This window comes from Desmodus rotundus, chromosome 9, assembly GCF_022682495.2.
Source record: "Desmodus rotundus isolate HL8 chromosome 9, HLdesRot8A.1, whole genome shotgun sequence".
NCBI classification, from domain to species: Eukaryota; Metazoa; Chordata; class Mammalia; order Chiroptera; family Phyllostomidae; genus Desmodus; species Desmodus rotundus.
Genome location: NC_071395.1, coordinates 109,656,755 through 109,683,098, shown reverse-complemented (window position 1 = coordinate 109,683,098; position 26,344 = coordinate 109,656,755). Strand labels below are relative to the sequence as shown.

At 59.9% G+C, this 26,344-nt stretch overlaps 2 protein-coding genes across 2 annotated transcripts; one reads left to right on the top strand and one right to left on the bottom strand.

The window, feature by feature from the left end:
• The first annotated feature begins 790 nt into the window (after positions 1-790).
• HID1 (HID1 domain containing) lies at positions 791-18,325 on the top strand. Its single transcript, XM_024553642.4, has 19 exons — positions 791-997; positions 5,997-6,146; positions 6,650-6,820; positions 7,273-7,386; positions 7,952-8,058; positions 8,292-8,408; positions 10,102-10,324; positions 10,513-10,569; positions 11,229-11,369; positions 11,548-11,638; positions 11,851-12,002; positions 12,098-12,176; positions 13,592-13,756; positions 14,902-15,129; positions 15,492-15,598; positions 16,070-16,150; positions 16,717-16,808; positions 17,005-17,163; positions 17,427-18,325. The coding sequence occupies exons 1-19, from the start codon at positions 932-934 to the stop codon at positions 17,488-17,490; spliced, it is 2,364 nt and encodes a 787-aa protein (XP_024409410.2). The 5' UTR covers positions 791-931; the 3' UTR covers positions 17,491-18,325.
• Positions 18,326-19,656: 1,331 nt separating this feature from the next.
• On the bottom strand, positions 19,657-25,295 carry OTOP3 (otopetrin 3). Its single transcript, XM_053911276.1, is given in 7 exon segments — positions 19,657-19,827; positions 20,960-21,753; positions 23,583-23,701; positions 23,982-24,040; positions 24,620-24,753; positions 24,828-25,247; positions 25,250-25,295. Coding segments are annotated over 7 exon segments (1,743 nt in total).
• Positions 25,296-26,344: the final 1,049 nt, after the last annotated feature.

The window sequence follows — 26,344 nt, the reverse complement described above, 5'->3', positions numbered from 1 at the left end:
CAATATAGTCACGTTATTGTTACTTTTACTATTACTACTACTTTGCCTCTACCAAAGACACACGGGGCGAACCATGGCTGATTCTTTTCCTGACTCTCTCCCTGGATCATTGCTCACCAACGATAGCCTCTGTGGCTTAAGCCCCTGTGCTCCCTTCCCTGACACAGTGTTGCCAATTACGGGTCCCTTGACACATTTGTTCAGATGGATGGCCTTAAAAGGGTTTTCAGGGAAGGCAGGTGGCCAGAAAGGAGTCGTGGGAGCCCAAAGGACCTCCAGCGCTCATCAGGCTCCTGCGCTGCTCTCCGAGAGCTGGGGCACTGGGTCAGCCTGCCTTCCACAGAGCGGGAGGCTGAGCCTAAGGCTCCCTGGACCTGTGGGTTTGACAGGTCAGAAAAAGGGAACCGAGGGAGCAGATGCTCAGAAGAAAACAAAAAGAATCGGAGGACAGGGACTGACGAGGAAGAAACTCAGGGGAGAGGGCTGTGGGGAAGTGTGGGTCCAGTGATGGCGTGGGGACCAATGTTGAGGAGAGGGGCGGGGACGGGAGGCTGGGAGGATCGCCGGCCCTGAGGCTGGGTGGCAAGGGGAGAGACGGAGCGGCGACAACGCTCGGACGCAGAAGGGAGCGCGCAGAGGCATTGGGTGGAGCTGAGAAGGACGCGAGGCTTGCGACAGACTCCGGGCAGGCACGGAGAGTGGACTGTGTCGCGTGCTGCAGGTGTTGGAGGCGGAGCCACTAGGGGCGGAGCTTGTCGGGGGCGGGGCCGAAGAGGAGGCGGGGCCGACGCCGGGGAGGCGGGCGGGCGGGGTGCTGTGCTGTGCTCCGCTCCTGCGAGAGCCGCGGGGGCCGTGTCGCTGGAGCTGGATCCTGAGCCGGGGCTGCAGCGGGAGTCGGGACCAGTGCTGGTCCGGATCGGGCTCCAGCGATATGGGGTCGGCCGACTCCAAGCTGAATTTCCGAAAGGCGGTGATCCAGCTCACCACCAAGACGCAGGTGCGCCCAGGGCCCCGGCCTCACTACCCACCTACCAGACTGGGGGCTAGGCTGGGCCAGGGGGCTGCGCGAACTTGGCTTGCCCTGAGATGGGGAACCAACTGGGTCTGTGGGTGATACTGACGCCAGGGTCGGAGCCAAACCCCTTGGCCTGTACCCCGAGAGACTCCATCCCCTAGCTTAGTCCCCCACCCCCAGCCTTCTCTCCCGGGAATATTCCTATCCCCGCAGCCGCGGCTGCCACCTTAGGCTGACGTGTGCCTACTTTCCCAGCCGGCGTCGCCGCTGCCCGCCCCCTGCCCGCACCCCACCCCATCCGCTCCTCCAGCCTTGCATATTTAGCCTCTGCCCGCCTCCGCCCACCCATTCACCTCCCTGCTTCCCTCGCTGCCCCTCGGTGCCCGTGGGTCCCGGACGCACAGACCCGGCTGACTCAATGCAAACAAAGCCGGGCCGGTGTCCGCCCTGGTTGGGGAAAACAGCTGGTGCGCGGCGGCAGCAGCCTCGCTGGGCCCTGGTCGATGCCCACGGCAGGGAAGGCCCAGCAGCCTGGCGAGGGGACCTCTTCCCAGGGCCCGTGGAGTCCAGTTTCCCAGCTGAGACCACTTCTGAAGGGGACTTCTCCTCTGAGACCCAGCCGTGGGGATGGCTGTATTTGGGGTACCCTCTGTTTCCTGGGTCAGGGCTGAGAAACCTCCAGATTGCCCTTGACCTGCTGGTGTGAGGCCTGGGGGGTGTCTTGCAGCTTAATCCATGCTTGCACACTCCCCCGAGTCCACAAGTGGCCAGAGGCCACCTCCTTGATGCCAACAAACACGATCTGGCCCCAGCAAGGCTGCTTCCGCGCCCACCCCTTCTCTCCTTCTCTCCTCACCCCTTGAGCCAGGCCATTCTGGCCACAGAGATGCCGGCTCTGACTCCCCAAATCCCCCACTTTCAAGGGAGTCAGGACCTGCTGTCATCTGGGACTGCCCTCTTACCCTCACCCCCCACCCCTCCCTGGTCTCTCTCTTGCCCTTGGCAGTTAGAGTGGGATGGAGGGAGCCATTTGCCCACGGCCAGCTAGCTGGTCACAGCTGCAGAGGCCAGACCATGGGTCCCACCCTCTCTGGTTCCCAAGAGAGAAAGGTCAGGTGCTGGCAAATGCCCAGGGCCTCTGGAGAGTCCTTCCCGGCTGGGAGATGTTTGACAGAAACCAGACCTTGCTCCTTGCTGCTTCTCTGCTTCTCCCATGGCTCCTGGGCAGTTCTGGCACTTTGCTCTCTAGGGTTGGGGCTTCTAGGTGTGTGGGTGGAAGGTGGGCCAGCCCCCCAGTGTGGGCCCACGGAGAGAAGAGGGAAGGAGGCTATGTTTACCCACCTGCTGAGGGAAGCACCTTGGTGGGAAATGAACAATGGGCTGTTGGCTCAGCTGCCAGGGTCCTTTGCTGGGCCAGCTGGACTAGCTCAGCCAAGTCCCAAGGGATCTGGGTGGACTACATTCCTACTGGCTCTTGCCCCCCCGCAAATACGGTGATGGATCTGACTGAGGTGTCGCTGTCTCATCTCCTGGCCGAGGATGGTGTGTTGGCTTGGGACAGGACTGAAGCCGGAGACCAGCCTGGGTCTGCCTCCAGGAGCACTGGGGCCCTGTAGGTGGGAGGTGGCCTGGGCTGTCTGGAGGCAGAGGTCCTCAGGGGCTAAAACCTTGGGTCCTGTGCAGTGACCTGGCTCGGGTAGCTTGGGGGTGACGACCAGGTCCCAGATGATCATCCAGACTTTGCCACTTCGTGTCTCCAAGGAGATGCAGGCTAACTGTCCCCAGGGTATCCTCCAGTCCCAGGCCCTCAGAGGCCGTGGGGTGAACACAAACAAGCCGGCCCAGCGCTTTTTCCCCGTGGCCTGGGCCTGAGCCGCCACTGCCCAGCCTTCCTGTGCTGCATCCTGTTTTCTTCCTGCCCCAGGCTAGGCTGGACCCTGGGGCTGAGGGCCAGTAGCTCTGGTTGTGTTTCCTGAGTCTTTCCCAGGTGGGAGGGGCCCTGGAGGGGGGCATTCCCTGACCTGGACCCTCTCCCAGGCCTTGCCTGTTTGGAGGTTCTCTGCTGTTGGGCAGATGGGAGGTCCATGTTCTGGTAGGTCCATGTTTACATGCACGCACATGTGTGTGAGTGTCAATGCCGTGGTGACACAGTCCTCCAGGTCACCCTTAGCAGGCTGGAGCACTGCTGGTCCTTCCCTCCTCCCCCCAGAGAGGTTTCAGAAGATGCAGCTGGTCCCTCAGGCCGCTGGGAGCACCGGCCTGAGCACGTCCTGCAGAGCTGGGGAAAGGGTATCTGGCTCCCCACCAGGTAGCTCAGTCCCTGTGGCCATAGTGGCGTGGGCCTGCCCACTTCCTTTTCAAAGAAACTGGCTTGGGTTTTAGAGTTTCCTTGGGCTGGGTGGAGCCCAGCTGGGGGAACTGAGGCAGGAACTGAGCCATGTCCCTCCCCTTGGAGGCCTAAGTGGCCGAAGTGACCCTGACCAATACCTGTAGCATCAGGCCAGCCTGGTATGGTCAGGCAGCGGTCACCAGCTTGATGTGTCCAAGCCACAGTGGGACCAGCTGAAAATGTGGGAGATGAAATTCACTTCTCCTGAAGTTCAAGGCCAGCTCCCACAACTAGGAAGTTCCTCTGTTTCAGGGCTGGGCTACCCTGGGGACATTGGCCTGATGGACTAGATCAGAGGCCAAGTTTCCTCGGTGTTCAGATGAGTTTCTGCCCCATTAAGGGGGTAGTGGTTACCTGGGAAACGGGGAAGGTGTAGAGATGGGAGCTTCCCAGAGGTGCTTCCAGATTGGGGTGGGGGCGGGGCTCTGTGTGTTTTCTGGATGTCCATCCCTGCTCCCCTTCTGGCCACCTGGTTAGAGGGCTGTCCTAACCTGCAAACCCCAGCCCCAAGGCCCCTCCTTTGGCCTCTGTTCCTTTCCCCTAGCTAACTCGCTCTACCAGTTCTGGGACTGATCAGGCCCTGGTGCCAGGCCTGTCCAGAGGGCCAAGGCCACACACTGCCCTGTGGCTCAGGGGGGAGTGTTGCTTGGGGAGTGGGCCAGGGCACTCCTGGACCTTATGAGGCTCACAACCCTGGCCCTGCCTAGTGACCAGGGGGGATCTCTAGGAAGAATTACATCCTTTAGCTGAACAAATATTGCCTGAGCATCTGCCCTGTGCCTCCATGGCAGGGCCAGGGAGGAAGGGCTGGTGGCCTAAAGGAGCCTGGAGACCCATGGAGTCAGGGGCTGTTGTGAGTCACTGAGTGGGCAGGGAGGGGTTCCCAGGTGGGAGCAGGCCCATCGGTCTGGAGCTCCGGGACACCTCTTGCAAGAAGTGGCTTCAGAACACAGAATTCTTTGTTAAGATATACAGTTTTCTGATCACCAGGGTGATGCCTATTACATGTGGATTTGAGGGGGGCGGTGGGGCCCTCAATGAACCTGTTCAGAGCAGGGGAGAGCTGAGGCTGGGGCAGTGGGAAGGGGCTCTTGCTGGACGCCGCAGTCTCGTCTTTGGGAGGGGAAGTGTGCCTGGACATCCCAGCCACTCTGCCCTCCGCGGGTGAACATTCGAAAGGAAGAAAGTGGTGATACTGAGCTTACAGAAAAACATAAAGAAAAAAATAACCACCACCCAGAGAGATCAATGTCATTTTCTTCTAGACTTCTATGGCTACATAATTTCACACACAGGTGTGGCCATCCTGTAGTTTTAGATCTCGTTTTTTGTTTTGTTTTGTTTTTGTTTTTCACATAACGTGACACTGAGCAGCTTCCATTCATTAACGTCCTTTGACCACGTGATTCTGACAGCTGCATAATATTCCATGTGTGAGTGTGCCTGGGCTTTTTAAGCATTCCCTGGTTGTTGGTGAGTTAGGTTGGTCCCAACTTTTTACTGCTGTTAGTAACACTTCAGTTATCATCCTGATACATGTGTAAATATCTCCAATCATTTCCTTAGGAAATATTTCTGGAAGTGGGGTTTATGATTCACATTGGTTGCCTGTGTGATTCAAAAGGCATATGTGTGTTTGAGGCCCATGGCTTCAACAGGACCGGTGGGACTTGGGAGTGTGTTGGGAAGGGTAGGCCTGCTGGGAAGAGGGGGCAGTTTGAGCAAAGGGGAGAAGATATGGCGGGGTTGCATTGTAGAGCTAGCAAATACAGGCGTATATACATGCACACACATGTGTGCGTGTGTGCATGCCTGTAGGTGTGTTTAGGTAAGGGCTTGGCTGACTATCTGGCTGAGGTCTGGATTCAATCCTGCCGGCAGTGGGGAGCCCTAAAGGTCTTGGCTGTGGGAGCTGTGCCTTTGGTGCTGGGCTTTCAATGTGGGGTGGGGGCAGTGTGGAGGCGGGATGGAGGAGGTAAATTTGGCAGTTGGGACCGTGGCAAGAGCAGCCTGAATGGCAGTGTCCACGCATGCCTGGAGGGGCACCTGGAGGAGCAGGTGCGGTCAGAGAGCCCTGGGGTCAAAGCCTTTAGATTTGGCATCTATTGGGTGTGCTGGGTGAGGGTGGAGGCTGGGGCTGAGGTGGGCAGCTCGAGTGAATGGGAATGAGTACACGCCTCTTGTCTTTCCCCTGGGGGAGGGGCACCACCTGGGTCTGGTCCCTGGGCACTTGACCTGGCGGTGTGGCCTGAGAATGTTGGTGGGTGGGGAGGCCCCACTAGAGGCAGAGGGTGACTTACCCAGAAGTGGATGGTCACACAGTCCTTCAGGGACTGGGCTGGGCTTCAGCTGCTGAGCTCAATGCCCAGCTGACTCCTGACCATCTGTGCCATGTGTCCCGGCCTGCCTGTGCTGACCGTGGCTCGTGGTGGCCACAGATGTCCTCTACATGGGAAGGCTCTTGGGCACCTGCAGGGATGGAGTAGTGGGGCCATGGCTTCCCTCTTTGGAGATTCCTTGGCTGCACGTTGGGCAAACCATGGGCCCTGTGACAAGGGATTGTGCAACTCTGGACCCTGGGTTCCCCCACAGCCCGTGGAAGCCACCGATGATGCCTTTTGGGACCAGTTCTGGGCGGACACAGCCACCTCGGTGCAGGATGTCTTCGCGCTGGTGCCGGCGGCGGAGATCCGGGCTGTGCGGGAGGAGTCCCCCTCCAACCTGGCCACTCTGTGCTACAAGGTGGGGGCACCTGGCCCCTCACTGCCCCTCCCAGCCGAGCTCTTTACTACCCTCTTGGGGAAACGGAAACCGGCCCAGCCTTGTGGTCCGAGAGGGCAGGCACCCAGCACGGGCTGCCACCTCCCAGGTCGAGCTGGTCTCTTGTCCCTGGGGCTCAGTGACCATGGCGACCGCCCGCTGTGAGGGCTTTCCCCCAGGCCAGCTCATCTAGATTGCGCTGCGTGGTTGCCACTGTCAGTGTTACCATTTTACAGATGAGGAAACTGAGGCTCAGGTGGGCAGCCACTTTCACGTAGCAGGGCTCTGCTAGGGAGTGGTGGGCTGGCCCACGTTCCGTCCACCTGGGCTGGCTGACCCTGTCTGGAGGGGCGGCCCTGTGGGGTGGGGCCTCCACCTGTGGCGCTGATGCCTCTGTCCCTATGAAGCCTGGCGTACCCACCCTGAGCCAAGTGCCAGGGCCCTGCTCCCCACCCTTCCAGCGTGCCCCTCTGCCCATCCCACAGGCTGTGGAGAAGCTGGTGCAGGGAGCCGAGAGCGGCTGCCACTCAGAGAAGGAGAAGCAAATTGTGCTGAACTGCAGCCGGCTTCTCACCCGCGTGCTGCCCTACATCTTCGAGGACCCGGACTGGAGGGGCTTCTTCTGGTCCACAGTGCCTGGGGCCGGGCGAGGAGCGGTCTGTGGGCTTGGGTGGGCGGGGCTCGGTGGGAGGTGGAGTTATTGCATTGACAGGGTGAGAACCAGGTGCAGGGCTGGCCACATTCCTCCAGAACTTCCGGGGCTTTGGGAAGTGCAAGGTATTGGGGGTGGGGGTCAACTCCTCCTCCCAGAGCCCTGGGTTCCTCTCCACAGGGATCTCTGCCCTACAGCTGGTCAGAGATAGGGACAGGCAGCTGGCCAATGGGTGGACACGTGGGTTCCCTGCAGGGTTGAGGCTCCAGAGTTTAGGGGACAGGACCCCCCCCCCCCACTCAGTGGGAGGTCTCCTCACCACTCTGAGTCACTCCAGGCTCTCACGGTGACTGCCTGGGCCCAGACCCTGTCCTCCTCCCTTTCCCCAAATCCTGGGGTCACCTGCCCTTGGCCAGCTGTCACTGAGGTGGCCCCTGGATGCTGTGTCCTGAGCAGGGAGAGGATGATGATGAGAACGCCCGGCCTCTGGCTGAGTCCCTGCTCCTGGCCATTGCTGACTTGCTCTTCTGCCCAGATTTCACTGTCCAGAGCCACCGGAGGAGCACTGTGGTGAGAGCCCCTGACCCCCACCTCAGGCTGCAGGTGGGGTTCTGGCTCTGGGGTGGGGCTGGTAGAAGTTCCCTTGGGCAGGATGGGTGGGGGGGCAGGGCTGCTCAGGGAGAGCTGGACTGCCTGGCATGCGTGGTCCCAGGGAGGGGGTGGTGGCTGGCACAGCTGGAGCGGGGCCATCTGGTGCCCAGCCCTGCCCCCTGCATCCGGGAGGCTGGGCACAGGCTCCCATTGTCTTTGCCTGGGCGGTGAGTGGGGTGTGGGACTTGGGCTCAAGAGGCCTAGCCCTTTCTCTTCCCCTGGGCCTATGGACTTGACCTTGAGTGCTCTCTGCCCTCCACCCCCACACACCACCAAACATATTGGATTCCATTCCCCTCTCTCCCTGTCTCAAACTGTATTGAGCAAGTAAAAGAACCAGAGTGAAGAAAAATGAACTTTCAAGAGCTTTAGAACATTCATTTCTTCCCTCGCGCGTTAGTACCTGGGGTATTTTGGGGGCCTCTGCCCCAGGGACAGTGGGTTGGCCACCCCCAGCCTGATCTCTCCCTGACCCTGTCCCCAGGACTCAGCAGAGGACGTGCACTCCCTGGACAGCTGTGAATACATCTGGGAGGCCGGCGTGGGCTTCGCTCACTCCCCGCCGCCCAACTATATCCATGACATGAACCGGTGAGCTTTCTGGGCCCAGAGCTCGAGGCTGGAGGAACCATGCCTAGGTCTTACAAAGAGACCCTGCCCACTTGTGACCCAGCTTCAGCTTCACGGGGATAAGTGGGGCCATTTCTTTTCGTGGATTTGAGCTGGGGCTGGTCAGGGTGGGCACGCCCCCCCTGGAGGAGACTTGAGATCCTGTACTGAACCCCGCCCCCCCCGCCCCCCCCCCCCCGCCCCCGCCCCGCAAGGACGGAGCTGCTGAAGCTGCTGCTGACATGCTTCTCTGAGGCCATGTACCTGCCCCCAGCTCCGGACAGTGGCAGCACCAACCCGTGGGTGCAGTTCTTTTGTTCCACGGAGAACAGGTGAGGGGCCCCTGGCCTTTCTTTCCCATCTCTTCCTTTTGGAAGGGCTGAGGAGCTGAGGCTACGTCCAGCCCTATGAGTCTTATTTGAGGGGAGGTGCTGCCCCCTTGTGGCAATAACCTGTAACTTACCAGCCATACCTTAACGCCAGCGAGGTCCAAAGTTCCATTGGGGGAGGGGGCCCGGGGGGTCCTGGGTGACTACCTGTGCTGTGATCCTCCATCTGGTACAACCATAGTGCAAACCACACTTGCAATTTAAACGTCCCTAGTAGTGATATTCAAAAGTAAAACCAGGTGAAATGGATTTTCATACTCTGTTTGATTTATCCCAACACGTCAGAAATATGAGCATTTAACATGTAATCAATATACAAATTATTGAGATGTTTTACATTCCCCTTTCATGCTCAGGTTTCAAAGTCAGGTGTGTAGTTTACACTCACCGCACATCTCAATTCGGACCGGCCACTTTTTAAGCTCTTAGGACCTATGGTGACTAGTATCCGGCCATACAATTCAGCCAGCCAGCGCACTGACGAGGAGGAGGCGGGATGCATACCCTGAGGCCCAGCCGGCATGGGGGCGCTCATGCGCTCTGGGGGCTCGTGTGAGCATAGGAGGTGTCACAGGGTGGAGCTGAGTCTGTGGGGCAGGTCCAAGCACTCCAGCTGTGCAGCTCCAGCTGTGCCCAGGGCTGTGCCAGCAGCACCGGAGTTAGTGTTCCCAAAGGCTCCGGTTCACCCCCTTGCTCCCAGGCTCTGATGCCCACGTGGCATGCCTCATCCTGCAGATTTTCCTGGTCTCCTGCCCACGGTCCTCCCCTCCCAGCACCCTCCCCCCGGAAGGGAACCCAGTGACTCCCTCTGCCACCCACAGGCAACCGCTGGCCAGTTTCTGTCTCACCAGCCTTATCAGGCAAACGGCCATCCATGCCACTCGCTCAGCCTCCGTGGGTCTCAGTTCCCTCATCTGTAAGATGAGGAGCTTGAACCCTGACATCTTACAAATCTCTGAATAGAGTCACCCTGGGGCCTGGGAACTGGGTGACTGAGCAGGTGCTCTGCTTCCCAACGGGAAGCCCACCTCCCTGTGGGCCGCCAGCCCCTTCTCAGAAGCCCCAAAGGAGGGTACCTCCCCCCAAAAAACCTGAGGGCATGTCACATATCTGTCCAAGCCCGTAGATTGTACGGCACCAAGGTTCACCCTGGTGGAAGCAATGGATTTTGGGTGGTTACGATGTAGGTTCATTAATATGTGGGGGCAGGGGTATATGGGACATCTCTGTACCTTCCTCAGTTTTGCTGAGAACCTCCAAAAAATAAAGTCTTAAAAAAAATAAAAGAAGAATAGGCTTCAGCTCCTGGCGGGAGGAATCTAAGGGACGTAAGTCTGATTTCCTACAGGGAGCCCCGCCCTGACTGGCCACCCCGCTCTTGGTAATAAACTCCTCCTGCCCTTGGCCCAGGCTAGAGCGGCCCTGGGGGCAGGCAAGGATGAGGAGGGTCCTTCTACTCAGGAGGGGGACAAGCTCCTGGCCCTGCTGCTCCGCCCCCTGCCCAGGGCTGGCACTGAGACGTGTGTGGAATGAGGGAGTGGCTTGGCTGGCCTTACTGTGTGGCTGGCAGGGGTGGATGAAGGGCTGGGCCTGGGGGGGGGGGTTCTCTGCAGCCCTGCTGCTCCTTTCCCTGCAGACACGCCCTGCCCCTCTTCACCTCCCTGCTCAACACCGTGTGTGCCTATGACCCTGTGGGCTACGGGATCCCCTACAACCACCTGCTCTTCTCCGACTACCGGGAGCCCCTGGTGGAGGAGGCTGCCCAGGTGCTCATCGTCACCTTGGACCATGAGAGTGCCACCAGCACCAGCCCCACCGTGGACGGCACCACCACAGGCACTGCCATGGACGACATTGACGTAAGGACAGGAGGGGGAGCACAGGGCCTCCGGGCAGGTGGCACACCCCTAGCGGAGCTGGGCCAGGGATACCCAGTGGTCATCTTGTGGTGAGCCTGGGGCTTAAGGGGGCACCGCTGCCAACACCTAGGCCTGGTGTAGGGGCAGAAGGTGGGGGCACCTGCTCACCCCAGCTCCACCCTTGGCAGCCTCCAGGGCCTGAGAACCTGTTCGTAAACTACTTGTCCCGAATCCACCGTGAGGAGGTGAGTCTAACACTGCTCTTGTTCAGGGGGTTCTTGATGCCCACCCCACAGCGGTTATGGTCTTGCAGGGGGTGAGGGAATGCAGGTGGGATAGGGGTGGGGGAGTCCGGACCCCTACATAAAGGAGCTATAGTTCCCACGGACTCGGGCCACCCCAGTAAAATAGTGATAGTAAGACTGTGAGGGTTTCAAGATGCAGAAAAGCGCTGACGGCCTCAACTGGGTGATGGTAACTGGGAAGGCTTCCAGGAGGAGGTGGCTCTGATGTCAAGTTCCTCAGAGGTCGAGGGAGGGGAAGGTAGTGGACTTAGAGGCCAGGCAGACCTAAGTTCATGGGTCTTGTGACCTTGGGGACATGATTATGTGATCCCAGAGCTCTAGTCTCTGTATCTGCAACATGGGGACAGTAGCTGTTCCCTTGCCTTGGGGAGGGCAAAGCTCAGCACATAGTAGGTGTTCAGGGATGACCCCTCTTGGTGGAAGGGAGGGGTCCTTCCAGGCCAGCCTGGAACTCAGCTTCCTGAGGGGCTCACCTCAAGACAGCTTTGATGACATTGGAATCTGGGCCCCTCAGACTCTCAGGACAGGACCAGGCTCAGGGGGAGTGAGGAGGCTTTTGTAGAAAGCCGGGTTGGATGGGCCCCCGCTCTCCCTCCCAGGACTTCCAGTTTATCCTCAAGGGCATAGCCCGGCTGCTGTCCAACCCCCTGCTCCAGACCTACCTGCCCAACTCCACCAAGAAGATCCAGTTCCACCAGGAGCTGCTGGTCCTCTTCTGGAAGCTCTGTGACTTCAACAAGGTGGGCCGGCTGCAGGGGCCCAGGGTGGTGGGCAGCGGTCTGCCCTCAGCGGGAGTGGCTACTCAGTAAGGCCAGGGATAGGGACAGCGTCTGGGGACACTCCCAGGGGGGAGAGAGGGTGGGGCAGAGCTGCCCTTCCCTCTGAGCCTGCCCACCTGTTCCCTCCTCCCTCCCCCAGAAATTCCTCTTCTTTGTGCTGAAGAGCAGTGATGTGCTCGACATCCTGGTCCCCATCCTCTACTTCCTCAACGATGCCCGAGCAGATCAGTGTAAGGCCGGGGTGTGTGTAGGATGGGATGGGCAGAGGATGGGGGTTCCTTGAAGAGGGGTGGCACGGCCAGACGGTTTATCTCCCAGGAGCTCAGGCCTCGTGCCCTGAGGAGGGCTTTTCCCAGTCTCCCCAGGGTGGGCTCCTGCCCATTCGCTCCCCTCTGCCCCTTCCTACCGGTGTGGTGACAGCGTCCCATGCCACCTGCCGCAGCTAGGGTGGGCCTGATGCACATTGGTGTCTTCATCTTGCTGCTTCTGAGTGGGGAGCGGAACTTCGGGGTGCGGCTGAACAAGCCCTACTCGGTGCGCGTGCCCATGGACATCCCGGTCTTCACGGGCACCCATGCCGACCTGCTCATCGTGGTAAGGGGGCACCTGGGTGCATGGAGGTGACGTCCTCTTGGCCGAGGCTGGAGACGGAGGGGACCCCATGGCCGTCCCCTGCCTCCCCCACACAGGTATTCCACAAGATCATCACCAGCGGGCACCAGCGGCTGCAGCCCCTCTTCGATTGCCTGCTCACCATCATAGTCAACGGTAGGGGGCCCTGCGGAGCCCACCTTCCCCCCACTCACCACCAGGTGGCACTAGGCCACGGGCTGCACCACCAGCGCTTCCTGTTCAAACCCACCTTGTCCGGTAGAAATATAACGGCAGCCCGCGGCCTATGTACTGGTAAATTTTCTAGTAGCTTCATTAAAAAAAAAGAGAGAGAGAGAAAAGAAAAGAAAGAAAAAAGTGGGCGACAATAATTTCAAAATATATCTTATTTAATCCACTATCCCCCATGATATCCAGAATTCCATCATCTCAGCACGTAGCCAATACAAACAATTGAGATATTTTGTATTCTTTTTCCCATTCGGTTTTCAACATTTGTGTGGGGGTCATATGTGCGGCACATATCAGTTAGGACTGCCCATGTTTCAAGGCTTAATGGCCCCATGTGGCTCCTGGCTACTGTGTGGGCCAGTGAGGGTTTAGACTTCACGGTCTCTGGGCGCTGCGGCATGCCCCGCCCACCCACCACTGGGGGCTGCAGACAGCTAACTGCCTGGGAGGGCAGGGGGCTCAGCTTGTCTGGGGAGCTGGGCCCAGCCAGGTGGTGGCCGCAGGCTGGGGCAGGATGACTTTTGGAGACCACGGTCCTGGGTGAGAGGGGCTGACTCCCATGTGATCTGGTTTGGACTCCAGGGTGCGGGGGGCGGGGTGCAGGGCCTTTAGCGTGACTGTGAGCTCTGGGGCCCTCCCTTAACTGTTCACTCACTGGCTCCATCCCTCAACCTTACCGAGCACCAGGTGAGTGTGGCCGGCTCTGAGAATGCATTTGTGAACAGGGCAGCCGTCCCTGCCCCGGCCGGGTGAGGGCGCAGGACCCGAGACATGAATGACGCACATCAATATGTGACTTCAAGCCGTGTGCAGCGTTTCATCTCCGATTCCCCCCTCACAGGCTGCACACACAAAAAACTGTATTTAATTAAATGGAGACTATCAGTTTGATATTCTAGCAAGACCTAAAGGCCCTGAGTTTGGATCCCCGCCCAGTCATTTTACAACTGGAGAGCTCTGTGCAGCTTCGCGGACTCCTCTGGGCCTCGGCCTCCTCAACTGTCAAATGGGGTGGTTTTGTCTGTCCCGCCTCCCTCCCAGAGGTGTGGGGAGGGATGAGCAGGATGGCCTGTGTGAGTGGTTTTGTACACGGTACAGCTGTCCACATGGTGGAGGGACAAGGGTGGAGCCTAACCTGTTCCCGGGGCTGTGCAGGAGCCCTGGCCAGGGTGGCCTTGGCCTCCGGGGGTATGGCCTTGGCCTCTGGGGGTGTGCCCTTCCTGGCTTCTCAGGGACTTCACAGGCAGAGGGCGGGGAGGGCTCGGGAACAAGGACCCAGGACCCAGGATGTGCTTGTTGGCTGGCGGGGCCCCAGGAGTAAGCCGAGCCCTCTCCTTCAGTGTCCCCCTACCTCAAGAGCCTGTCCATGGTGGCTGCCAACAAGCTGCTGCACCTGCTGGAGGCCTTCTCCACCACCTGGTTCCTCTTCTCTGCCTCCCAGAACCACCACCTGGTCTTCTTCCTCCTGGAGGTCTTCAACAACATCATCCAGTACCAGTTTGATGGTGAAGCACCTGGCCAAGCCCTCGGGGTGGGGGGCAGGAACCAGGGTGGGCAGCGGGCAAGGATACCTTCCTGTCTAAGGGACTATAGCTTTCTGCCCTGCCCCCAGTTTGTCCAATGTGTATTAATTGATCGCCTGCTGTGTACCATGCCCTGTGCTGGGTGCAGCGGACACAGCGGAGAACCAGGCAGAATGCTCCCTGCCCCGCGGCTCTCACAGCTGGGGACAGAGGCACAGAGGGAGGCTTTAAACACATGGTCACCTGGACCATCATCTTAATCTGATGACGGGAAGTTCTGAGTGGCGCGACCTTGACGGGTGTCACGGATGCGGGCTGCCTGGTGTAAGTTAGGGCCTTGTCGCCTGTTAGTGCCGTGGCAGTGGGTGCATCACCGAACCTCTCTGAGCCTCAGCTGTTGTCTGTAAGGTGGTCACAACAATGGCAGGAAGGCGCCCCATCTCAGGGGGCGGTGGGAGGACCAAGGAAAATAACCTACAAAAAGCACTTGGCACCGTGCCAGGTGACTTAAATATTGGCAGTATTATTATTTCCAAAATAAGTAATATCTGCACAGAAAAGCATTTTGGGAAAGGGCCAGGTATGCAAAGGCCCTGGGGGGAGATACTGCACCCAAAGCAGATCAGTGCGGGGAGAGGCAAGTACTGGAGAGGTGGCCCAGGCAGGGGAGGCCTGGAAAGCGTGTGTGTCTTTCCCCCGGAGCTGCGGGCGGTCAGCGCGAGGGGGCCCAGCATGTGCTACATTGCCCTTCCTGCCTGGTGACCTGGCTCAGGGAGACGGTGGAAACACTAAAGAGCTGGTGTGGCAGGGACACTGACATGCCTGGCCAGCCCCACTTTGCCGAGTGTTGCCCCTTAGTGCTGAGGGGAGAGGGGGGGCCCAGGGGGAGCTCAGCCCAGACGCTCATTTCCAAAAGGTGCATCTTTGTGCAACCCTAGCAGGTGTTCCCCACTGGGGGCCAGCCCTGCCCTGGCCCCTTATCTTGGGTAGTTCTCCCCGCCTGGTGCCCCCATCCACGGGCCGACACCCTCCCGCACTCCAAGATCCTGTCCGAGGAAGTCTGCCAGGTGGAGAGGGAGGCGAAGGGCCTCCCTGAGGCCAAGCACTTACCCGCCCCCCGCCCCCAGGCAACTCCAACCTGGTCTACGCCATCATCCGGAAGCGCAACGTCTTCCACCAGCTGGCCAACCTGCCCACCGACCCGCCTGCCATCCACAAGGCGCTGCAGCGGCGCCGGAGGGCGCCCGAGCCCTTGTCCCGCACGGGCTCCCAGGAGGGCGCCTCCATGGAGGGCTCCCACCCCGCCGCCCCCGCCGAGCCCGGCACCCTCAAGACCAGCCTGGTGGCCACTCCAGGTCTAGCGCTGGGCGGTGGCAGAGGGTGTGGTGCTGGCATGTCTGGGGGGTGGGCAGGGTCTCTGGGGTGTGTCGCCCCAGCTCTAGCAAAGGGCACGGCTTGAGTTGGGAAACAGCAGAGATGGGGATGGCAACGGGTGGGGCGGGGGCACTGGGGCGGGGAGGGGAGTGCTGTGTGGGGGCTGGGCCTCAGGCCTGGGTGTGGGTTCTGGGGAGGACTGTGCAGGGCTGGGGGTGTGGAGGGATTGGGCATAGCGTCTCTAAAGTGGGGGAAGAGGGGGCCTCGAGGGGGCCAGGCCCAGTGGACATGCTGTTCGGGGGGGACCCTGGGCAGGGTCCTCACGCCACCCGGGCCCTCCCAGGCATTGACAAGCTGACCGAGAAGTCCCAGGTGTCGGAGGATGGCACCTTGCGATCCCTGGAGCCGGCATCCCAGCAGGGCTCCGCTGAGGGCAGTCCCACCGAGGAGGTGGGCCATGGGGACTGCTGGGATTGGGTGAGGCTGAGCGGCCCCTTTTGTCCTGGCCTCCCAGGTGCTCTGGCTTCTGTCACCTGCAGTAGAGGGGCAAGCACCCAGCTGACTCTCTGGGGAGGGGACTTCCGTAGACCTCTCCCCTTTGCACTGGTCACGGGCTCAAGCCCTTGGCCTTCAGACTCCCCATCCATCAGCCTTATCTGAGGTTGGGCTGGCCTTTACCCTAAACCTGTCACTGGGCTGGGCTGGGCTGGGCTGGGTCTGGGGCCCAGGGCAAAGGGTGCTGGGCTGGGCTGTCCCCTCAGTGGGAGTGAGCCCCCCACCACTGGCTAGTGAGGGGAGACCCCATCGCCCTGCCAGGTTCCAGACTGTGCATGGGTTGGGAGAGAGGCTACTTCTCTGCCCTCTGCCCCCACCCTATTCCCATTCCTCCACCCTTCACTCCCATTCCTTTCCTGGGACCAGGAGCCCAGCCCTGCCTGGCGGGAGCAGCGGCGACTGTCTAGCGCTTCGGCCAGTGGACAATGGAGCCCGACGTCGGAGTGGGTGAGGGTTCGGGAAGGTGGCACCCACGTGGGGGCTGGGTCAGGTGCTCCTGGGGCTGGGAACAGCTCAGGAAGTGAGTCTCCACGGCAATGTGTCCAAATCCGAGGACTGACCTGGGAGCCAGACTCAGGGTCGGTATTCCTGGCGGGCCTCCCTCTAACTCGGTTGCCTCCTCTTGATAGCGAGGCTGAGCTTCAGTCGCCCAGAGCACTAACTTTCTTAATAAATCACCCTCCCCAGCTCCTTTCCCCGAATCACTGGCCCAATCTTTCATGTGTCTCCTGAGGTCGCTCCTCGGGGCACTTGTACGGGGACAGTAAACGTCCCTACCTGATCGTGCCGTGGTGAGGACCCAAGGGGACCGTTTCTGTGCTCAGTGCAAGGCCACAGCTCTTCCCATGAAAAATAGTCCCTCTTTATGAGCACTGTCCCCGCCAGGCCCCTGCTGTGGTGATGGGGGACGCATTTTGCCTGGGAGAGCCTGCAGTTCTGGGTCGGGGGAAGGCCTGTCCAATAGCCTCCGGGGGCTGCTTTCCCAGGCCCAGGAGCCCCGGTCCCTCCCCCAGGTCCTCTCCTGGAAGTCGAAGCTGCCACTACAGACCATCATGAGGCTGCTGCAGGTGCTGGTTCCCCAGGTGGAGAAGATCTGCATTGACAAGTGAGGCTGAGGGGCGTTGGGGGGGAGCGGGGAGATAGGAGGGCTCTGAGGAGGGGCCAATCCAGGCTTGGCGGGTGGTGTGACTGGGAACACAGGCCTCGGGGGTCCACGGTGAGCCCATGTTCCCCTTGACCTTCATGGTGGTTTCCCACATGAGCACATGAGAGACCACCCCCACCCCGCCCATCCCCGGCAGGGGCCTGACGGACGAGTCCGAGATCCTGAGGTTCCTGCAGCACGGCACCCTGGTGGGGCTGCTGCCTGTGCCCCACCCCATCCTCATCCGGAAGTACCAGGCCAACTCGGGCACGGCCATGTGGTTCCGCACCTACATGTGGGGCGTCGTTTACCTGAGGTGGGCTCTGCAGGGGTGGGGCAGTTACCTGGGGGGGGCAGGGTGTCCACTGGAGGGTCTGCCCAGTGGGGCTCACTGGGGGCCTCAGCACTGGGTCCCACCTTCGTAGTGGGTTCGTGCCAAGATAGATAACCAGGGGGGGTCCTGTCTGGTTGAGGGTGGGACACCAAGGTGGGACCTCAGGGAGGGAGGGTCTGGGCTCTGGCACTGCCTACGCCCCCACGGTCTTTTCTGCGAGGCCTCCCAGCACGCTCCCCCCGCAGGAATGTGGACCCGCCCGTCTGGTATGACACTGATGTGAAGCTGTTTGAGATCCAGCGCGTGTGAGGACGGCAGCCTGCAAGGGACGGGGCCAGGGGATGGTGGGGGCCCTGGCCCCCCATCCTCCCCGCACTGACCCACTGACCGTCCTGAGCTCAACTTACTATGATCAGGGCTGGGGGCTGGCCCAGGGGCCGAGTCCTGGGCGGCAGGCCCCGGAGGCCCCTTGTGGCTGGGACGCTGGCTCTGACCTCTGAACTCCCCTCACCTCCTGGCTCCAGGGCTGCAGGCCCCAGCCAGGGCCCCCACCTCACTCTGCTCCCCCTCAAGTCCTGTTTCTATGCTGACCCTTGGTGCCCACCCAGACTCTGTCCTGCTCACCCCCAGAGGCCATCCAGTCGCTGTGCCATAAGGGGTTGCCCAGGAGGGAGCTCTGGGCTGTCCCATGATGCACCTGGGCAGGGTGAGGGGAGCTCATCCAAGTCTCCTAACTGGAAACTACCTGGTCCAGGCCCGGCTTGCCGCTGGGGCCTAGGGGAGGAAGGCACGTGGCCAGGCTGCTTGAGGAGGAGGCTGGGGACTGGCCGACTGCAAAAGCCAGACTGGGGGGCCCCATGCATTTTAGGGGTTTGGAGTAGGTGTGGAAGGTGTCCTGCTATGTTCTCCCAGGTCAGTGGCTATAGCCTGGCCCCTTATATCCAGTAACGGGGACAAAAAGGAATAAGGAGGGAGGGGCAGCTGTTCAGTCCTCCCCCTCCCCCACCCACTGCCTGGAGGACCCGGGGGGGGGGGGGTTGTGGGGGGAGGATGCCACCCGTCTGGCCTCCCCTCCATCCTCCTGGCCCTACGATCTTTGCTCTGTACAATCGGCCTCTTCACACAATAAACCCCTCTCCATGCCCTGGCGCTCTGTGCTTGGAGGGGAGGGTCAGGCTGGGCCGGGCTCTTGTCTTCAGGGGAGTTGGAGGTGCTGCCCCTAGAGTTGGCCCCCAGAGGGTCTTAGTGTCTGACTGGGAGCCTGTGTCTGTCATTCTCTTGGGGGTGGGAGGAACACTGGAGAATTGGATTCCTGGGCTGTGGCCACCCAGAGAAAGAGCCCACTCAAGAGAGGTGAGGGGCCCACCACCCAGCTTTCTGCACGAGCCCCAGCGGAGCTTCTGGCCCCAGGCAGCCACTGGAAGAGCACTGGGGGCTCCTGGGGCCTTGGCCCTGAGCTTGCCAGGGCTCAGCTTCACGGGGCAATGCCCCGAGGCATGCAAAGCCTGCTACAGGCCTGGGGCTGCCCCCTCAAGCCTCGCCTGGGACCCAGCTCAATGTTTGCCCTGGGCTCAGGGAGTGGGGTGGGCTCTTGCAGCTGCCCTTCCTGCCCAGTGACTCAGAGGGTCCTTCAGACCTGGGGACTCAGCAGCCAAAGGCCACAGGCCCTGTGGTGAGTCAGCTCCAGAAAGTCACCTGGGGCTGTGTCAGAGAGAAGGTGTGCTGACGAGGGGTGGGGGGTTCGAGAGCCTTGGCCCCTCTTTCCACCTCTCCCTTGGACCAGACAAGAACTGGTTTTAGATCTCTCCTGGCCCAGAAACAGGACTGTCCCAACCCCACAGCCCTGCCCTGAAGGACAGTCCCTTCCCGCCATACCCGGAGTGGCAGCTCTGTCTCTGGGAACAAATGCCATGAAGCCTGAATGTAATCGATCAAACAAACAGGGTTTATGGCAGCTGGAGAGAGCTGTTGAACCCTGCCTGGTAGCTAATTAATGAGCTTATTAGGTTGTGTGGGGAGAGAAGGGCAGAGCTGCCTGCTTCCGGGATGCTCTGGGCCGAGCTGGGACCATGCACCCTACCCCCAGCAGGAGGCAGACCCCAGAGGCCTGGCTGGGTAGGGACCTCTCCCCATGTGCCCCAGACTCAGTCATTTATGGCTGGCCCTCCCAGAGTAGCTGTGGGGCTTCCTGGGTACACCCTGGGCCATACCGATGTGGTGAGCAGGGGCAAGCAGGTGCTGGCCTCAGCGTGGGCATCAGAGGCTCAGTATTCAGGTTTTGCCCTTGGTCTTGGGCTGTGAACAGTGACCCACTCTCCCTGCCCCTGTAGTGAGGCTCTGGGGAAGGGAAGGCTTTGGGACACCCAGGCTTCCCTAAGCCCTCCTGGGATGGGGCATCTGCTTAGAGAATATGGGTTACATTTTCTCAGCCTTGGCACTTTGGGGTTCTGCCAGGGGTGAGTTCCTTGGGCAGCCTCAGGCCCCCAAGTAAACCTCCACAAGCCCCCCGACAGAGTGCATGCGGTAGAAGACCCCCAGGGGAAGACCAAAGTTGACGATGGTGAACCACGTCCGGTAGCCATAGAAATCCTTCTCCAGGCCGTTCTCAAACTCAGGGTGTATGCCAAATGCAGGCATCATCCACAGCTGGGGAGGAGAGGAGGGTGGTGAGTGGGGAGCAGTGCTCCCAGGCACTCTGCTCAGGGGAGGCCTCTGAAGCTAAAGCTCCTCCAGCACATCCCACACCCTTGGGCCTTCAGAGCCAGCCCTTCTCCTTCCAGGTCCCTCTCACCCACCACAGCCCCCTCCTCGGCTTGCCAGCCTGAACCCCAGATGGATCTTGAGACCCCAGGTTGCCACCACCCATGGTACAACCTGCTCTGTCCCACTGAGCACCCCTGTGATCCCCACCTTCTTCTTCAGCGGCTTCTTTCTCCCGCCAGTCCTGCCCCCTCCACCCGGGCCCCACCCCCTGTCCCAATTACACCCGCTTCTCAAGGCCCAGGTCAAACTTTCACGAAGCCTTCCTTGGCCACTCCGGCCCACACTTCCTTCTCTGAGGCCCTGCTGCCCTTTAGGGCCAGTACGTTACTTATTCTCCGCCTGGACCAGGGGTTTCAACATCTGGGGTGTATTCCCAGCACTGTCATTACCAACGCGAGCTCACACCACCCTGAGTCGTCCCAGCGCTGCCACCTAGGCTGTGAGACCTCGGCAGGTCAAGCAGCTTAAAGCCTCAGTTTCCTCATCGTGAACCAGGGACGGTGTAAAGCCCCTTGCACGGAGTTACTGCGGTGCTTCCCGAGAGGCAGAGCCGCTGCCTGGAGAGGAGCACCTGGGGCGGAGCAATCATCATCAACACCTTCCGCCAGAAGTTCTTCAGAAAACCAGGCACTTTCTGATCTCTTCCTTTGACTGAATTCAGTGGATGACTGATTATTTGGTAATTTCCTAATTGTTCCCCTGATGTCTCCCCCATGAGACAGGAAGCTTCCTGAGGGTAAAAAATCCTATGTGTTTGTTTATAAAGTGTACTTGGCTATGGGCTCTTGGCTCGTTCATTCATGCTAGACACCCTGCAGGGAGCTGGGGGACTGTCTCTGCTCTCAAGCATCACAGAGCTAGTTGGAAAGAGGCACGTGTCCTTGACAATCAAAGGGACAAGCCGATCACCCTTGGGACAGTCAATGAGCAATGAAAGCACCTCGAACGGCCCCTTCCTGAGCAAGGTTTCTGAGGCCGCAGGCCAACTCCGCCCCATGCCCCTGGGGTCACTCACCGTGATGTTGCAGAGGATGAGGAAGAGGGAGAGCTCCCTGAGCGCCCGCCGCTTCCAGTTGAGGTGGCCGCAGGAGTGGATGGGGGCCTGTGAGGCGGGCTGCAGGCCCGGGCCCAGCTCGGGCAGGGAGCCCCTGCAGTGTGGCTCCGCCTGGGGAGCTGCCTCCCAGAGCGGGCGCCGGTGCAGGCCCTCAATGATGAAGAGGTTCTGGGCCATGTGCTGTAGGATGAGCAGCAGCGAGTCGGCCAGGACCAGGCGGTTGAGCAGCTCGTGGGGGCGCGTGGCCACGATGGCCACAATAGAGAAGTAGGCGATGCCCGTCTGGCCCAGCGCAGCCCCCATGAGCAGCACCACGTCCAGGCTGCGGGTGGGGTTCTTGAGCGTGTCGAGTTCTCGCTCCTCCAGCCCATGGATGGCCGTGCCCGCCAGGCACGCCAGGCTCATGGCGGGAAGCACGGCTGCGTAGAAGGCATAGTAGAGGATGAAATACTGGTGAGCGATGGTAGGGCCGCTGGCCTCAACCTGGAAGATCACAAAGACGCACACGCCTGCCGCCAGTGCCAGCAGGCCCAGCAGCAGCCCGGAGACTGCTCCACGCAGGTGGAAGGGCGGGGTGCCGGGCAGGGCGCTGGCGTGGGGTGCCGGGCGGCGGCCCACGTTCTTCCACATGACAAAGAGCACGGCACAGCAGATGAGGCAGTACTCGGTGCCGAAGGGGTAGAGCATCAGGTAGCCCTTGTGGAAGGCCTGGCACACCGTGGAGTTGAGGCACGGGCAGGTGTTGTTGTCATTGCCTGGGGGCGGGGGGGAGAGGGGACAGATATTCAGGTGGGCCTTGCTCTGAGGAAACCCGCTGCACAAACATGTCCCACCCACTCTCTGGAGTATGCTGCAGGTGGAGGGGACCCAGCCACCCATTTCACGGGTATGGAGACTGAGGCCCAGGGAGAGAAATCAGAGATCACAGGGCGGCCCTTCCTTTACAAAGGGATTCTGGACTTTGGGTGTCAAGCTTACGTAACGCATTTAATGTGTGATGTCTTTGGCGCCAAATGTCACCTGCACAGATCGCTGGTTGGGCACAAGGGGAAACCCACAGCGTTGTTGTAATAGGAGGATCTGGCTGCTACACCTGGACCGCAGGCAGCACGCTCTGTGGGGTAACCGGGCATCGTGCCTCGCAGTGAGGCGCCCCGCAAGGCACCCGGGCCCACCTGTGGGGTGCTGGGGCCCACAGTGTTTAGTATGAATCTAATCGAGGCTCCGGTCCCTACCTCCGGCTTCTAGGAAAAGCAGGGAGAACAAGTCAAATGCCACCACTCGGAAGCAACTTGACAAATCTCAGTGTCATTAGGAAAGAAGAGAATGAACCACCAAAGGCGTTGCCCATTGGAACAAAATGTCGCAAAAGATGTTTCGTAGGCTGATGGGAAAAGTTAATATAGATCGATGTAGAGGAGGGAGATGATGTTAAGGAATTTTGTTAGAAGTTGTAATAATGTTGTGGTGTAGTGAAATATATTTCAAAGAGATGCACGCCAAAATAGCTTGAGGTGAAATGCCACGATCTCAGTAATGTAAATGATTCATTCATAAAATAAATATGGTGAAATGTTAATCATTCTTGCACCTGGGTGATGGATATATCTTGTTCTTCTCCTCATCTCTAAGTGTGATTTTTTAAAAAAGATTTTATTTATTTATTTTTAGAGAGGGAAAGGGAGGGAGAAAGAGAGGGAGAGAAACATTGATGTGTGAGAGATACATCAGTTGCCCCTCCTATGCCCCCAACTAGGGACCTGGCCCACAACCCAGGCATGTGCCCTGACTAGGAATCGAACCAGCGACTGTTTGGTTCACAGGTTGGTGCTCAGTCTACTGAGCCACACCAGCCAGGGATAAGTCTGAATTTTTAATTATAAAACAACCCATGGTGTTACTTGCAAAAAATTCTCTTTGCACAGCTCCTCTGAGAAATGTACCCAGGGCAGAAGGAGTGTGCACTGTGTGTAGGCCTGCGGTGATTTAGGTGGCGGGTGTGTAAGTGCGTGGGCGTGCTGGGAAGGCGTGGCTGCACACAGGTCAGGAGGTGCTGCCTCTTGGGGGGGCCGTATACCTGCAGGCGTGGCTTCTTGCTCCAGAGACACAAACGACGTAGGGTTTACAGGACATAGCCCTCAAGGGTCAGACCATCCAGGTGGGGACTGAGCACATGGAACAATGTGGGGAGATCTTCCTCCCCAGAAATCTTCCTTCCTTCCTAGTAAGTCCAGGCACCCACACTTGTGTTAGGAAGACATTCCTTTCAGTCCGGAAGGCTTTTTAGCACACCTGAACTCATCAGCGAATAGCTCAGCGGAGATGCATGGCTAGCTGGCTGACAGGCGAGGGGTGCCCGGAACAGGTTGCAGGGTGCCAGCCCCTGGCGGGGCAGGCACAGAATGGGGGCCAGATGAGAACTATTGGTAAAGGTCTGTTTTCTGCTCAGTCACGATCCAGCCTCTGGAACTTCTCCCAGCTCTGTACACTCACCCGAGCCTCACCCATTTGAGGGGGTGTAGTGTGTGTGCGCATGCGCGGGGGTGCGCACTTGCAGGGGTGGGGGGCCTGGTCTCCTCCGTACCTGAGAAATTGTCCGTGAGGCCATTGAGCTCCGCCTCGACCTCGCGATGCATGGAGTCATTGGTGACAGCCAAAAGCCACATCAACAGGTTTGTGGCCAGGGTCAGCATCAGGCCACACCTGCCGGAGAGGCCGCACTCTGCCCATACAGCCGGGCTGGCTCCTCGGGTGCCCAGCTCTCGCCATCCCTGCATTTGCGGGGACCGTCCTCTCTCAAAGCAAATCCCATCTGGCACTAGGACATCTGGAGAGGCAGCCCTAGGGGCCACCTGGGACATTTCCCGGGCAAACCCACAGCCCCAGGGTCACCCTGTTCCAGGGAAGCTGTGGGGGGCAGGCACTAGTTGGGGACAGGGAGCCCCAGCAGTTGTTGGAGGGAGAGAAGGAACCCCCGCCTTACCTAGTGAAGTTGCCCTGGGCATGAATACAGTCCTTACAGTGTTTCCAGAGCACCCAGGTCTGAAAGAGACGGGGCCTTGAGCCCAGGGCCCTGGGACGTGGGGGTGGGGCTATGGGGGGGGGTGCCTCCGCTGCTTGCGCGCATTTTCAACTGCTGACGCAGCGAGGGAACCTGGGTTGGAAGACCCTGGCTCCGCCGTCCTCTTGCTGTGTGGTTTTGGGCCACTGGCAAGTGGTCTCTGAGCCTCAGTCCCCTCAGCTCTAGAAGGGGACTCAAGTGCCTGCCTCTCAGGGGAAGGCCTACTTCCCGGGGAAATGAAAAAGGGGCGCAAAGGAAACACCGTGCCTGGTGCAGAACAGGAAGTCAGGAGGGGGCTGGATATTCATCATTAGGAGGGGCTTCGTGAGTTAGGGACTAGCAAGCAGGCACAGGTGGGCGGGTTCACAGGTGGCCGTGTTTCAGGGCCAGGGTGTGCAGAGGCGGGCACCCACGGGGGGCTGCGGTGTGCGTGCCCTTACTCTGAGCCTTGCAGGTATTTGCCTCTGAGGCTGTGTCCAGGCAGAGGTTGGGGTGTGTGTGCCCTTGGCTTGGGTAGGGAGCGTGCTGGCCCGTGGCCTGGGGGCGGGAGGGCCTGTCACCTGGATGCCGACGAAGACGATCTCTATGGCGGGGAAGATGAGCTCCAGCTGCGACTTGCAGAGGTGGCTCACGTCGTAGCCCATGAGGAAGACGTTGAGGCAGATGGTGCAGCTGCCGAAGAGCAGCAGGGAGCCTGGCAGGGCCGGGCAGCCATTGGCACCTCCCGCCTCCCTACCTCCTCCATCTACCCAGCACCCCAATACTCACCCCGCACCCAAACAGATCCCGCGTGAGGGTCCCAGTAGAGGATGGCGTGTGGCCGGTGGGAGGTGCCTGCCACGTAGCAGAGGAGCCAGAGGAGGGAGAGGGCCTTCAGCACAGCCAGCAGGACCCACACGTCGCCCAGCGTGACGGCCACGTTGTTGAAAATCGAGCTGAAGAGGAAGGCGCCGCCCAGGAACACCACGTTGAGGGCCAGAAGCCCTGAGAAGAGCTGCCCAGCCTTCTGGGCCTGCCGGTCCCGCCGCAGTAACAGTGAGACATGCCGCACCAGCCAGGACTTCTGGCCCACTGAGGCGGGGGCCCCTGTCTCTTTGGCCCCCATGTCTGCCAGGTTCTCCAGGGCCAGGGCCACTCCAGTCTCCTGTGCTTCTGCAGAGGCCACTGGTGCAGCCTCAGTAGGGGCTGGGAGGGAGAAAGGGCGCTGGTTGGCTGCCAGGCTGTGCTGGCTTCCATTCCATCCCTGCCCCCAACTGCTGTGTGATCTAGGGCAAATTATGCACCCTCTCTGGTTGGATCACTGGCAATAATAGCATCTGCCCATCTCCCACCTTCCAGGACTGGGGGAGGTCCAAACAGATCGGGGGTACGGGAACTCTTTGTGCTCCGCATTCACACAGGCTGTTTCCACTGGCTTGAGGACCGCCTCCTGCCTCCCCACCCCACTTCCTGATTCAGTGTCTGACCCTAAAATGGGATAATAAAGTCTGTCAGGGGAGCTAGGGGTGTCTGCTTTGTGCCTGGCCACTGAGTGGCTCCCACGTCTGTGACTTCTCACCACCAAAGGGCAGCTTGTGCCCTGCTGACTTCTGGGGGAATTTCATGCCGGAGTGAAAGAGCAAGTAGGTGCCCCGTATTGTCCTGACTGCCTAGCAGGGGACGGGTGCCTAGAGTGTGGTGTTGGAGGGGTCCTGAGGCTGCGGGCGGGCTCGGAGGGAAGGACACTGTGGTCAGAGATGACACTCTGTTAAGGACCCCGCTGGGTGTAGATGAAGTTGCTCTGGAAAGGTCTAGAAGATCCCCACCAGGTTCACAGCAGGAGTTTCTTCTGGGGAAGGGATGAGCGGCAGCAGTTTCATGTTCTAGTTTTTAAAAACACGTTACTTATGTAATTAAAAAATTGATTTTATTTAAGGGCTTAGGGGCAAACTTCTGGGGTTGATCCGCCATGTCTGCCACGGGTGTGGGGCAGGTTGGGGTCAGCATCAGTGCCCTGCCCTTGACTCTGACAGGACTGAGCCCCCCTGCGCCCCTCCCCTAACTCCATGAGTGCACCCAGCATGACACGGAGAGCGTCTCCCTCGTGCTGCTCCTGCCTCAGTGTCCCCAGGCTTTCCCTCAGGCCAACCCCTTTGTCACCTGTCTCTCGGACCCAGATCTAGGTCTCCCTGTACCTGCTGCTCAGGGCCGTGGCCTGGAGTCCAGCTTACCTCCCGGTGGACCTTTGGGTGCTCATTCCTTGTGGGACTGAGCTGTGTTAGAGAGGGGGTGCCCGCTGGTGTCGG